Source organism: Panicum virgatum, chromosome 6K (genome assembly GCF_016808335.1).
Source record: "Panicum virgatum strain AP13 chromosome 6K, P.virgatum_v5, whole genome shotgun sequence".
NCBI classification, from domain to species: domain Eukaryota; kingdom Viridiplantae; phylum Streptophyta; class Magnoliopsida; order Poales; family Poaceae; genus Panicum; species Panicum virgatum.
In genome coordinates, this window is record NC_053141.1 from 19358024 (window position 1) to 19371926 (window position 13903).

Below are 13903 nucleotides of genomic sequence, written 5' to 3' on the forward strand. Positions count from 1 at the left end.
GAGTTAGGTCCACCTTGCAAGGTTAAATCGGATCGATTCGCCGTCTCTCTCGGTTAAGAGAACCTTGGTCACTTTGTCACATCGTAGTAAAGATTTGAGATGAGAATGGAAAATCAGCATACGAGTTGTGGTGGTGGTTTTCTGAAAAGATAATGTGATCAACCATGTTTGCTTAGCTATTTAGGCAAATCTAGTTGTTACTTAATAAACTAAGCGGGGCTAAAAATTTGGAAAGTAAGGACACGGCATTAGTAGCCCTTTTCGGCAAGATAAACCCTCCTAGAGCCAAAAAGCTTGCATGTCTAGGTAATGGACTAAGTATACCCATTGTCGGGTAAGCCTTGCTGAGTATTAGTATGCTCAGGGTTGTTGTTGTAACCCTTCTGAGTAGGTTGTGTCCCCACTGACTTCGAGGAGGTCTGTGCGTCCTGGATTGGACAACCGCTTCCTCCTGGGTGGACCGTCGAGTGGGCCCCATCTTCCCCGTGAAGCTCGGGCAGGTTGGCATCACATCGGTGGGCAGGATGTGGAGCTCACCTTGTATCATCGTTCGTAGTTATCGTATTGTATTTCGAACTCTGGTTTAAACTTTCGCTGTGTGTTTGAACTCTGTCGTTTGTATTCAAAACGTTTATGTAAAACCTGTGTTGTAAATTAATTTGAGAATCTTTGCATGCTTGTATCACCTGTGCTCGTCTTCGAGCGAGACTTCTAGTGAAAATGTGATCCTGGAGTATAGTAGTTTAATCGGGAATTACCCGACGGACTGCCGGATTACAGCGCATTAAGTGCGTGGTAACTTGATTATTTGTTAAGATGATAGTTAGCGCACTTAAATCGGTTTAATTTGGGCGGATCTGCTACAACCATGGAGCAATCGGTCCATTAAATGAATTACCTTGGCTCAAACTCGATTGCTCTTGAGATGATGATGGCTTTGTATCCTAAACCTTGTTTGGCCGTCCCCTTTGCTTCTGGACGACTACTTTCTTCTTATATTTGGCCTAAAGTTCTTTAAAATTCGGCCTTTCTTTTTCCTTTTTGTTTCTGGAATTGTTTCCAAAATTCCCAGAGTGACCGGTCAGACCGGTTTCCTGACTGTTCAGACCAGTCTTTGCATACTCGAATCCCTTTTTCTGTTTCTGCCCCCCGAGCGTTGAATTCTCTAATGAATCTTCAGTGACCTTCTTTGCTGGAGCTTCCTGGTGAAATTTCGAAAGCTCAGATCTCTCTTCACCAACAATTATATTTTTCTCTTTTGCTAATTCGACTTGACTTGGCCGAATTAACACTTTTGGATTATTCAATTCAAGCATATGTATATGTGCAGGAAAAGGATTCTGATCCAACTTCATTTGTGAAACAATTATTCAGCTTTCATTAATAGCCGATTGAATTTGCCTCCGAAACACATTACAATCATTAGTGGCATGAGAGAAAGTATTATGAAACTTGCAATAAGCTCGCCACTTTAATTCCTCAAGCGGCGGTATGACATGAGACATCTTGATGTATCCATTCTTATATAATTCATCAAATATCCTCTCGCATTTGGACACATCAAAAGTAAATCTTTCTTGTCGATCTTTGTGAATCGGCTTAAGAGAATCACAAACGCAAAGTTTATCCTTAGAGGGCCAAACAAATTCAGCAGTATCAATATCTTTACCTTCATCGTCTGAACAATTGGAATCACACCCAAGCACATAAAACAGGACGATTAGTTTTTTCAATTGACTTTTCAGAATCTCTAGTCTCTTTAGCTCGGCTTTCATTAGCCAGAGTTTTTTGCAAGACTTGACTAACATCTAAAAATTCTTGTCCCTCTAGCTTTGCTTTATGAAAATCAAGTAAACTAGCAAAAGCTATATCAGCTAAATCTCTATCAGAAATTGTCAAACTATAGCATCAGTTTCTAGTATCTCTAAATCTTCTAATATATTCAGAAACACCTTCATATATTTTTTGTTTAACCGATGAAAGATGTGACAATCTCAATTCAGTTTCACCAATAAAGAAATATTCATGGAATTTCTGCTCTAAATCAGCAAAAGTGAAAACTGAATTGGGTGAGAATGCAATAAACCAAGTAAATGCAGCACCCAATAGAGATAAATGAAATAACCTCAATTTGTAAATGTCATTAGTGCTAGCTTCACCACATTGTATAATAAATTGACCAATATGCTCCAATGTAGTTCTACTATCATCACCAGTAAATTTAACAAATTCAGGAATTTTAAACCCTTCCGGATATGCAACATAATCGTAATTCTCAGGGTATGGTCTTTGATAAGATCGGCATTTGGCTTTGGGTTCTATACCAAAAGTTTGCCGAAATATCTTAATCACCTCCTCTTTAATACTACCTGATCCAACATTATCGGCGTTAAGCTGATTTGTGATCGGTGTATTATTAGGTTGAGCAAAGTTCGGCGGTGTAGAATGTCGCAACGAACTCGCTGCCCCATATGGCACATTGGCATTAGGTGATGCATTATAATTAATTCAGCTACACTGATTAGCCGAATTAGTCACAATAGCATTATTAGTTGGAATTGCCGAACCACCCGTTGTCTTATCGGTATTAGACGTAGACACATCATTACCGACAGACTTCATACCAAGATGTATCTCAATTCGGCTAAAGCGATCATCAAACATATCATGTATATTTTGACCAATAAATTCCAATCTATTATTCACATGAGAAGCAACAGCACTATCTATCATATTAGTTACTTCTGAATCAAGAGCAGGCTATTTATCTTCATCAAATTTTACCTCAAATTGTGAAGCATCGAAGGGGGCATCCGTTGTGACCTTCCCTTGACGGTCGATGGAGAAGTGCGAGATGTACTGGTTCATGGCTTCTTCTTCCAGCCTCTGGATCTCCTTCTCCTTTTCTTCTCTGATCTTCTTTTGGATATCATCAAAAACCTTCTGATGCTCGGCTGGAAGTTGCTGAAGAGTCGGCCTCTTGATGTTGGCAGCATCAACTTCGCTAGGTTTAGGAATACCGGCCATGGCAGCCGATTTATTTTTTCTATTCCCCAGCGGAGTCGCCAAAATATGTTTGCGCAGAATCAAGGCCAACACTCGAAAACGCTAGAACGCACAGCGAGCGACGGCACGACGCTGCGCCGATGCTCAGACCAGTCAGACCGGTTGTCGCCGGACAAGCCGGCAGTGAAACCAACGAACGTCGCCCGGGAAGGACCCGTCGAGGCAGGCGCACACAAGGTTGTTCTAGGGTTGGCAGGCCACCTAGAACGCCCTCAATTGACGTAGAGACGAAGAAAAAACAGCAGATAGTAGATGGGAAAAAGTTAGGGCAAGAAAAAGTAAAAGATAAAAGTTTTTTGTATTTGATCGATTGAATACTCTAATCGGTCGTGACCTTTTATATTTATAGGGTGGGGTGGACTTATCCCGCAAGGAATCCTTTTTACAGATGAAAACCTATAAAATAATCTAATTACACTCGGACTCCTCATAGACCGGTCAAACCAGTCAACCCTATCGGTCAGACCGGTCGGCTGCTGTCGGATCAACTACAACATCTGACCGGTCAGACCGCTAGAGCGCACCGGTCAAACCGGTCGGTGCTATCTAGTGCCAATTTTGATCGTCAACACCTTGTATGAGGAATAAAGATGCGAGCGAGTCTAGAAGCTGAATATATAGAGGTGCATGACTTAGAACAAGAAGCCTCTCCCACAGATATGGTAGGATACCGTCCTAATTTATCTAATATAGAGATATCTCTAATATACTCTAACAATATCAATGACACCTATTAATCCCTGTCACAATTTTGACATAAGTAACGCGATTTGGAAGCCAACGTTACAAATGTAGGCATGGAAGACCCAGTTTGTTACACTTTAGTGACGTGTTTATGACACTAGTGGCATTTTCTTTGGGAAAAAACATATATTTGATTAACCAATAATCATAGTTCCCAGGCATGAATGATACAGGCATATGCATGGGCATCAATGCAAGAACATACTGTCCAATATAACAAAGACAACCACAACTAAAAGTCACATCAGCTACCAATCAGCTACCATGCATCATACAAGCTCGCAGGCATAGAGCCATAGCAGGTACAATACATAGTGCACTAGCTTAAAATCAACCATGCTCCAGAGCTCGTAACCCTCATCCTGCAGCAACACTTGATGTATTTTGCAAAGGTATCATGTATGCAAAGCTTAAAATCAACCATGCTCCAGAGCTCGTAACTCACCCAGCAGCAACACTTGACTGTTTCTTTAAACAAGTTGCCGTATCATTATTGACTCATTTTTCATCCCGGTCTCCTTCACTTTAAACATATCAAACTTATCCAAACTGTCTCCATTCATACTAAAAGTTGAAACTGCAAAGCCTGCTAGATAGTGAAGACTCCTACAGATTTGCTCCCTCCAAACGAAATCCTGAAATTCCAAAAGGACATGGCGATGTAGCAGCATTCAGTTTTCTAACTAAGCATGAACAAATTAAGGCTCTTTCCCATTGAGACCAGTACCTGTAGTATGGAAAAGATTGAATAGGAATTAATGACTCCAATAGAAAAGCACATCAATGGAAGAAGAAAATAGATAAAAATGGAATGGTATTGCAGAACAAAACAGTGATGATTGAAGGAATTGGACAAAACCAACGATTACTGCGCATGGAAAAAATGAAAGTTCAGATTGATCTAATCCTCAACTCATCAGAAAAGCCCCCCCCCCCCCCTCCCCCCCCTTCTAGTTACTGTAGCTGGAAAGGAAGACAAAATGCCAGTTCCATGAAGAGAGGCCAACCCTGGCTCTGGAGCAACTATTCAAGAAGTATCTACAACTGAGTAATTAGACTGACTATTTTTCCTTTTATCAGAGCTGCAGTCACCTGTCCTGCCTGTCTAAAGAGATGCACTTCGTAGGTGCACCAGAATACAAGAAAGATGTGTGATAGGATAAGTATTAAATTGTTGCAATGCTTCTCATTCTAACAGCTCAAATCTGCGAACATACATGAACATATAAGGTAGACTGCTCAAGCATTCCATTCCCTGGAGACCATAAACCTGCAGTTTCAAGGAGTACAAGTTCCATCAGGCAGCTTCGTCTTCCTCTTCCTGCCAAGGATGGAAGCCTTTCGTAACCTCACACCACCAGCACGCCATTTCTTGAAAGCAGCCATAGATTCCCTAGCAGATTCAAATACTTCACAAAAAATATAACTAGTCTGTCAGTGTATTGCAGCAAAATAGTTGGTTTTCTAGTCTGTTGGCAGTAGCACATGGGCAAGTACAAGATGAGATGCTTGCTTACCACAAGCTTCTTCTTTGGTAAGGCGTGGGACGAACTTGGGCACTGTCATCATGGAAGAACTGTGAGACTTGCTTAGAACCTCTTTGTACCGACTGGTGAATGCATAGCGCAAGAACAGGCCAATCAGTGTTTTAAAGGCGTCGCCTAGGCAACGCCTAGGCGTCCAGGAGCACCCAGCTCGCCTTGGGTTACAGTGGCGCCTTGTCGCCTAGGCGTCGCCTAGGCGCCGCCTAGGCGTCCAGGCGTACCCAGCTCGCCTCGCCTCGCCTTACCGCCTTTAAAACACTGAGGCCAATGCTCTTGTCACTCACCCTGAAAATGTGAAATCAGAGGAAAGTAGGCAAAAGAAAATCTTGAGACCCTTTTTTTGGTTGCCTAACAAAATCTCCTGAACCAAAATAAGGCACTGATATCCCAATTCAAATGGCTCATGGAGGGGATAAACTACCCATTTTCATTTGACAGCCAAATATTTACTATCCAGGCGTCCGCACTGGTATTAAGTTTGAATCCATGGTTTCAACATTCCATAACAATTTTAGCATCCATAAAATTTGATGGAAAACACCAAGGGCAAACTGACTAGAGGTCATGAATGCCAGATTATGATAACATAACTAACACGTGTCTGTAAAAAGCTACATTACATCATGGGAATGAAGAACAACTACAATTGCTTGAGGTTTTAGACTGCCAGAATTTGTTGAGAAGTATGCATACGGTGTATTTCAAAACTGTAAGTTACTAGTAATAACTCATGGCATCAAGGCATGTTTGTCAGGTTACGACAAAATTCTGTACAACGGCAGTTGAGCAATGGGCCAGTGGACCAGTGTGGTATCAATCATAGAACCAGCAGTGAACTAGTTTGCACCACATAGAACCAACAGTACAGAAGGACTGGAGGTAACAATGATAAAATCCCATCATATAGAATTGAACTGACAATATACTATCTCTGAAGGGAAATGTGGCAGACTGCTAGGTAAGTGAAATAGATATTCAACTACAAATTAATTGCTTTTCAATTCCAGGACCAAAGGACATTGTTTTTGTAAGAATACAAGCGAGCATGTCCTTTTTGGGGAATAGATTGATACAATCGTTTCGAGCGGTCCAACATATAGGGAACATAACAAAATGCTAGTACTGTCATATTTCTACAAAACATAGTATAGTCTCAAATAAACATGAAAGAAAGAACAAGACGAAAGGACCATGCTTTTTTTAAAATGCAAGCGAACATGTCCGTTCAAATAGATTTATATAATCAATTAAACAGTCAAACATAACAAAATTGTAGTATGCTGACATATAAAATAGTCAAAGGTAAGCTGACCCCAAACTAGATCATGGTCAGTACCCAAAGGGTGATCCTAAACCACAAGACTGCCAACTTTTACAGTTAGCTTACCTTGTCCATACCGTTCCTCATATGGCAGTTGGTACACATAAAGAAAGCAAATAATCCAATTAGACAACACAAAAATCATTGCTTGGAAATTAATCATTTCTATTTCAAAACTAATTAGGTTACATCCAGTTCTGAACAGAGTACACTAAAGTAATCCCCCCCCCCCACCGACCCCCCTTTTTTCACTTTTTTTTAAGACGCATTATCTGTTAGTCCTCAACTTTGGATGTCAAAAAAAAAGTCATCAACTTTGGAAAAGTAGACCCTATGACTGCATTGTCCTACTCATGAATTAACTGCTTTTCATTTCCAACACAAAAAGTACCATTGTGTTGTAAGAATATACAAGTGAACATGTTCTTTCTTTGGAAATAGATTGATGTAATTATTGAAACAATCTGACAACACCCATTTCCTAATTATTTTCCCCAGTCAGACACATGAGCATTAGTCAGAAATAATGAGTTAAGTAGATTGATATGTTTCATAAGGTAAGGGATTTGATTCACTTGTTAGTTCTCAATGCATAGAGGTTTCCAGTGTGCTAACTTTGCAGCACCAAAGAACTCCCAAAAGTTTCAGTTAGGTCAAAGCCTCCTGACTTCCTGCCATGGCTGGGTACGAACACCACCATTGTCAGGAGGGTGATTCATCACTGTTAATATTTCACTACCCAATCTGATTCAATCCTCAAAGCCACTTTCTTCAGTGATCCCTCCATCATGGCATCTCAGTTATCCTTTTTACCTTAATGAAACACTTGAACAGTTCTGGAGTGCGTGACTCTTTCCCCCATTTCTCTTAATGAAACGTGTCAAAGTACGTTGTCGACAGCTGTTTTTTTTTCCTTGATAAAGGGGAATTTAGGTGCTTTTGTGGCTAGAAAAAAATAGAAGCATCACACTTGAGCTTGAAGCCATAGAGCAATATTTTTCTGAGACATGTCACATGAACAATGCTACTTGAATAAAACAGGTCATCACATTTCCACAGATTCCTAAGGAATTTATAAATGAACACTAAGAACATTAAAAATTGGGAGCACAGATACTGAAATCACATTTGTTCAGAGCCCTGCAGTACCGACTGACCTAGGCGATAACAAAAGGTAGCAATTCAATTGACTTATGTCTAATTATGTAAAGCAAATGAATCGGTATTCTAAGAAGAAAATTATGTCTAGTCAAAAGAACATGCAAATAAACTTAGATAACCATGAAATCTGATGGTATGCATTACTGAAGTGATGAGGAAACTCACAAAGGAACAATCTTGCACCCTAGCTCATAAAAGTAGGGGCAACGAACCCTCAAGTCCACACAGGCCGCATCAGCTTGGATCTCTTTTCGAGTTCTGTAGTATTAGATAAGATATTGAGACAGAAGCATTCAAGTTTTCAAAGAGAATACTGCAGAAATTGTGTTCCATACTCTAATTTTCAATTGCTAAAACTCATCCATTCAGCAAAAATATAATTCTTGGGAATCGTTTGAACATTCAGTGTAATTGAAAATAGTTTCCCCTTCGATTGATTCATATCTTTAATAAATTTGTTAATTATGTTATAAAAGAAAGGTTTGCAAATCTCTTAATACGATTCACAAACCAAAAGATGATCAGTGAAGCAGGCCACGTTGTCTGCTTTTCCCAACCGTTGGATCGGCCGGGCAGCCGTCCCAGATCATACAAATCTTAGGTTTTCTTACAAAAATGCTCTTCTATTTACTAAAAATCAACACACAGTCCAGGGCAGTTCATATCTTTTTTCACAAACCCCCTCGACTTTCACTTAAATCAACCCGTAGTCCAAGGTCCCCTCTCAATATTGTTTGCGAACACCCCCACAGATTTTTCTGAAATCGACCCGCATTTCATCTTTAGTTATTTCACAAAAGGAACCTCAAATGTCTACAAAACAAACCCGCAAACCACTCGTTAACTTACAAAATAGACCACATTTACTAAAGCAATGAATCCACAATCCGTTTTTCTTCAATACTTCACAAAAGTAATCTCATATTTGCCTAAAATCAACCAATGCTCCACCTCATGGCACGTTATTCTTCGAAAAGGAACCTCCACATTTTATAGAATCAACCCACAACAATCTGAGACTCTATTTAATTCTTGAATTTATAAGAAATCATTAGCAGGTACGACGGCACTAAATTAAAAAAACAGTAATTTTACGTTACAACAGTTGGTGAATCAAAATGTTTAAATTGTATTACATTGTGGAACTAGAATAAGTGAGTAAAGCTATATGGACTTTAGAAAAATATTGTGTGCACCCCTGAATCACAACTAAAAGTCATTTCCCAAAATAATGATATTGCCATGTACTCTTGAACCAGAACAAAAGTAGCTTCTTCCATGGATCAACAGTTCCTATTGACTCCTTCACTATATGGCTCATCGTTTCATCGTTATCGATAAATAAATCCATTTAAGCATCGATAAATCTAAGCGGTTAACAAATGCAAGCATGGGTATACAATAAAATTAAAATATTTTCATTACTTCAGATATATCTAACTTCTAATCTTAATATACTATATTTCTTGACTGAAACAAACTCCTAATGGTACGGTATCATTTTATTTCACTGGTCCTACTGCTGGTGTGCCAAAGGCGCGCCTACTTTCTAGTATTACTGATTACTGTGGAAAACTACAGTAGGCTGCAATAGAGGCAAGAAAAAAAATGATCCTAACATTTAGTTGTTTGACATGAAATTTCATGAATGCTTATCAAAAGAAAAAAAAAGAATATTCCATGCGCTTTCGTACTTTGCTGCTGCTCTAATAAATTTTCTGTACGCAGTAATGCAACAACAGAGACCGAAGAACCTACTTCTGTGTGAAGCATGGAGGCGGATTTATTGACATTGCTTGTTCCAAAGACAGCAGCCCATGCGCAAGCCAAAATGGGAGCTCCACCTTGGCACCCTTCTCTACCTGGATACAGAAAGGGAATGACTAAGATCCTATTTTATAGAAGATGATCATCCCTAGTAGTATTTTTGTAAAATTCGTCCACAATGCAAAGCATCCGATTCCCAGTTGGGGCTCATGACAAATACTGAAGCCAGGAAGAATGAAGAAAAATACCCAGTATTCCAAATCAGTTTAACCAAGTCAAAGACTACAGAAGAAGCCTCTCAGCTAACCATTATTAAACAACTGCATAGGACATAAGAGGACCGCTCGACATATCTAAGCAGGTTTATATACCCTAGCACTAGAGGCAGCCACAAATAAAATTCAACAGGCAGACACTTACACAGTTACTTTCAGCGCCAGGATCTAGCAGGCCGACACCATTTGCAGTTACATGGAAAACAACTGAAATAGGCTGCAGGGAGAGCAGAAACATTTACTCAGCACATATATACACACAAGCATCATGCAGGAAGAGAAGATAAAATACAGGCATCCGAAATCACGTCATCCTCCATGAGGATGTCATCGATGTCGTAGTAACCCGGCATCTGACCAGGACCACAACAGGGGCGGACCCAGCATAGGACATGGGTGTACACATGTACACCCGATGATTTTCGCAAACGCAATCGAAGTTAGTAGGTAATATATTGTAACTGGATTCAGATCCGAATACAAAATAGTTTTGTTAGGGTTTGGGTGCTCCGTCTCGCGCAGCAGAAGGAAAGAGAAGGGGCGGGCATACCTGGAGGATGCTCGTCGCCGGCAAAGGGCTGGGCGAAGACGTGAAAAAATGGCGCCACCGCTCGCCCAGGCGGCGCCGCCAGGGAAGGAAGAGCAGGGAGGAGAGAGTCCGAGAGAAGGGAAAGGCTTAAGAAACAGATAGGACAAACGAACGGACAGGATGGCGGCATGTGGCACCGGCGAGTTCACATCAACGTACCAAACTTCCTCAAACCGGTCTCAGCCTCCAACCAGGCTACCACTCCAAACACTCGCCCTTCTCTCATGGCGCCGCCTCTCGCCGCCGCCATCCACCGCCTTCCCCTTTCCAACCTCCGCCACCTCCTGTCGTCCCACCACCTACGCCTCTGCTCCTCCCACTCCCCCTCCGACCAAAGCGACTTCGAGCCAGACCCCGACCACCCCCTCCCACTGCCTGCCGCCACCGACGACGACGGCGAGCTCGCCTCCTTCGTCCAACGCATCTCCAGCGCGGCCTCCTCCGCTTCCTCCCCGAAGGACGCGCTCTCTCTCCTCCTTTCCAACTCTCCTACCACGGGCTCATCGCCAGCCCCAGCATCCCCCGCTCTCCTCGTCCGCACGGTCTGGGAGCTGCGCTGCGACCCGGACGCCGCCGCGCTCGCGGTTCGCTACGGAGACGAGTGCGGCGCCGTGGCTGGGGCCGATGGGGCGGGCGCAGGGCCGCCGGCGGCCGAGGCGTGGCACCTGGCCGTGTGGGCCGCGGGAAAGGCGCGGCGGTTCGACCTCGCGTGGGCGGTCGTGCGGCGCATGCGGCGCCGCGGGGTGCTCACTCGCCGCGCCATGGTCATCCTGATGGAGAGGTGCGGTCTCTTGAACGGAATATGTCTTCATTTTGTGGCTTCTGCATTGTAAGTGTTAACAAATCATACTGATGATAGTATAGTTGGAGATGATAGATAATATTGGTCCAATTGTCGGGATTTCTGTGGTTATTGTATAATTGCTAATCAATTATGGTCGATAGTACGAATGCTTAGATCAAATATTAGATTGATATTCCAGAATATAAAGCTGTCACAAGTGCCTAACTAGCATCTTGCTTTGTTGAGCAGAGCGTTTCTGCCGTTTTGGCTGTCATAATGCAGTAATTGGACTTTGTTCATCTATCTTTTATTTTCCCATCATGTACTTTACATTGGAATGATTTGGATATGAAATTTTAGGTATGCAGCTGCCAATGAAGTGAATAAAGCAATCAAAACATTTGATGTGATGGAGAAGTTTAAAGTCGAAGTAGATCCAACTGCATTTTACTCCCTTCTCCGTGCTCTTTGCAAAAGCAAAAACATAGAGGATGCTGAGGAGTTGCTTCTTCTGAGAAAGAAATTCTTCCCACTTACTGCAGAAGGTTTCAATATAATTCTAGATGGTTGGTGTAATGTGATCACTGATGTGGCTGAAGCAAAGAGAGTTTGGAGAGAAATGTCCAATTACTGTATTACTCCTGATAATATATCCTATACTCTCATGGTCAGTTGTTTCTCAAAAGTAGGAAACCTTTTTGATACATTGAGGATTTATGATGAAATGAAAAGGAGGGGCTGGACTCCTGGTATAGGTGTTTACAATTCACTTGTCTATGTTCTGACAAGAGAGAATTGCATGAAGGATGCACAAAATATATTCAGCAAACTTATAGATGAAGGTATCCAACCGGATGTTGAAACATACAATAGTATGATAGTTCCACTTTGTGAAAGTTCTAAGCTTGATGAAGCACGAATGGTGATGGAAAGCATGATACATAAGGGCATTGTTCCAACCATTTCGACGTACCATGCATTTTTGAAGCAAGAAGGCATTGACGAATCACTGAAGCTCTTGCAAAAAATGAAGGAAGATGGTTGTGGCCCTAAGGGTGATACATTTCTCATGCTTATAGATAAATTTTTTCTACTGAACGAGTCTAGAAATGCTCTCAGAGTATGGAATGAAATGAGAAAATATGACATTAACCCTGCTTGTTCACACTATATGACCGTGGTCCAAGGTTTAGTAAAGCATGGATGTATACCAAGAGCTTTAGAGTACTATGATGAAATGAAAGAAAAGGGTTTTGCTTCTGATACACAACTTGACAAGGAATTCGAAACCTTTCTTTTGGCCAACAGAGACCACTGGAGAGGACCTGGCAAATACAATATCATTCCCCAACGGAGCAAACATTTTACAATGCGGTCAAGAATGCAATAACAAATGTGTTCAATCGAATTTAGTTATACTGTGTTTTCTGATATGGGGGACTTAATTACAACAAAGTAGAATTTTGACCAGTGTGAGGTACGTTTATTTGACCTGTGCTTGAACCCTGACTATTGCGCATATATTAATGTTTGTGTGAATCTAACACAGCATTTGCTTGTGTTGCTGCTTCTGGAATAATATTACCTTTGAACTTACTTTGTGTGATACAATGATCGTGTGTCATCCAAGTCAATGTTTTTGGTAAAAACGTGTTAATCATGTTTGTTCTTGCATGACAAATATTTGGTATCTCACCTACTAGCACTTGCAGTAGGTAAACTGTCTGACAATTGGGATCTGAGTATGATTTTTTGAGTGAAGTTTGGGTTATTTTGCATACTGGGGGAATTTGGATTTTTAAGTCTGTTATTACAATGTTTGTCTAGTAACTCATGAGACGGCAATGTCAGACCCTTACGAGTTGAGATGCTCTGCATACAATTCTGGTCGAGTACAAGGTCGAACAATCATGATGGGTCACCTTTCGTTTTACAAGCAAGCAAAGCCAAGTAATTAAGAATATTAATAGGTATGATTGCCTGATTACTCTGGTTTCTGGTCTCGATCTGGACTCTGGTTGCTTATAAGGAGGTGCATAAATGGAGATATATCGGCTAAATATTATAGTTTGTAGAGTATCAACTCTGTTAAGTTTTGAACTTGAGGTAGTAGCAGCTCCATTTTCTTTGTGACAGTCTGTTGTCCTTGTGCTGTTTTGATCCTGAGGTTCGAGATCTCGCTTCTGTTTAGTCAAGTACTCTAGCAAAAGGAGCAAATAGTTGTGCTTTTTTCAGTAATGTGGTGCATTCTGTCTAATCTATATACCTATTACTAAAGCGAGTAAGGTTTCCACCCAATTTTTTGGTTTAGTACGTGGTTTGGTCCGTCTATATCATTAACAGGTGGGCCTTAGTCCATCTCGTATGCGAATTGGACCACGGGCACCAATACGTATCTGATATTTATACCAACTTTATCCGTAGCAACGCACGGGCATAATTACTTAGTCTATAAAACATATATAGTTGGTCCCCACTACAAAGCATTAAATGCTATTTCTCTCAATCCTCATGCAGCCACATCACCTCAATTGTTTGGTGCGTTGGATGTAACATGGTGTCTTCATTTGGGCCGTTGGATGTTGTTTCTCCAGTTAATTTCCCACTCAAGTCATTGTTGCGAGCATCCAAAAAAATGGCAGCGTGAAACAC

The 13903-nt window shown here is 41.3% G+C and overlaps 2 protein-coding genes across 5 annotated transcripts; one reads left to right on the top strand and one right to left on the bottom strand.

Moving 5' to 3' along the window:
- Window positions 1-3916: 3916 nt before the first annotated feature.
- LOC120711993 (DNA replication complex GINS protein PSF3-like) lies at window positions 3917-10575 on the bottom strand. Of its 3 annotated transcripts, none has more exons than XR_005690577.1 (7): window positions 10429-10575; window positions 10024-10095; window positions 9595-9698; window positions 8002-8094; window positions 5328-5639; window positions 5028-5219; window positions 3917-4537 (listed from the first exon to the last, which is right to left on the bottom strand). XR_005690577.1 is itself a non-coding variant. In XM_039997678.1 (7 exons), exons 3-7 carry the CDS (start codon window positions 9627-9629, stop codon window positions 5089-5091), a joined length of 399 nt encoding a protein of 132 aa, XP_039853612.1. In that variant the 5' UTR covers window positions 9630-9698; window positions 10024-10095; window positions 10429-10575; the 3' UTR covers window positions 3917-5088. The 3 variants fall into 3 exon arrangements, 1 of the variants encoding a protein (XP_039853612.1); XM_039997678.1 differs by having other exon boundaries at window positions 3917-5219; window positions 5328-5451; window positions 5624-5639; XR_005690578.1 differs by having other exon boundaries at window positions 3917-4445; window positions 5028-5639.
- Window positions 10571-12847, top strand: LOC120711992 (pentatricopeptide repeat-containing protein At1g80880, mitochondrial-like). Of its 2 annotated transcripts, none has more exons than XM_039997676.1 (2): window positions 10571-11296; window positions 11612-12847. In XM_039997676.1, exons 1-2 carry the CDS (start codon window positions 10596-10598, stop codon window positions 12639-12641), a joined length of 1731 nt encoding a protein of 576 aa, XP_039853610.1. In that variant the 5' UTR covers window positions 10571-10595; the 3' UTR covers window positions 12642-12847. The 2 variants fall into 2 exon arrangements, with proteins under 2 accessions (XP_039853610.1, XP_039853611.1); XM_039997677.1 differs by having other exon boundaries at window positions 10571-11248.
- The last annotated feature ends 1056 nt before the right edge of the window (window positions 12848-13903 follow it).

Bases quoted from the DNA above. Each gene is read 5' to 3' on its own strand.
- LOC120711993 (XM_039997678.1), bottom strand. From the start codon at position 9,629: ATGTCAATAAATCCGCCTCCATGCTTCACACAGAA. The intron at 8,095-9,594 runs GTAGGTTCTTCG...CTAATACTACAG, and splicing joins CCTCCATGCTTCACACAGAA to AACTCGAAAAGAGATCCAAG. The intron at 5,220-5,327 runs GTAAGCAAGCAT...TTTTTTGTGAAG, and splicing joins TACCAAAGAAGAAGCTTGTG to TATTTGAATCTGCTAGGGAA.
- LOC120711992 (XM_039997676.1), top strand. From the start codon at position 10,596: ATGTGGCACCGGCGAGTTCACATCAACGTACCAAACTTCCTCAAACCG. The intron at 11,297-11,611 runs GTAAGTGTTAAC...ATGAAATTTTAG, and splicing joins CATTTTGTGGCTTCTGCATT to GTATGCAGCTGCCAATGAAG.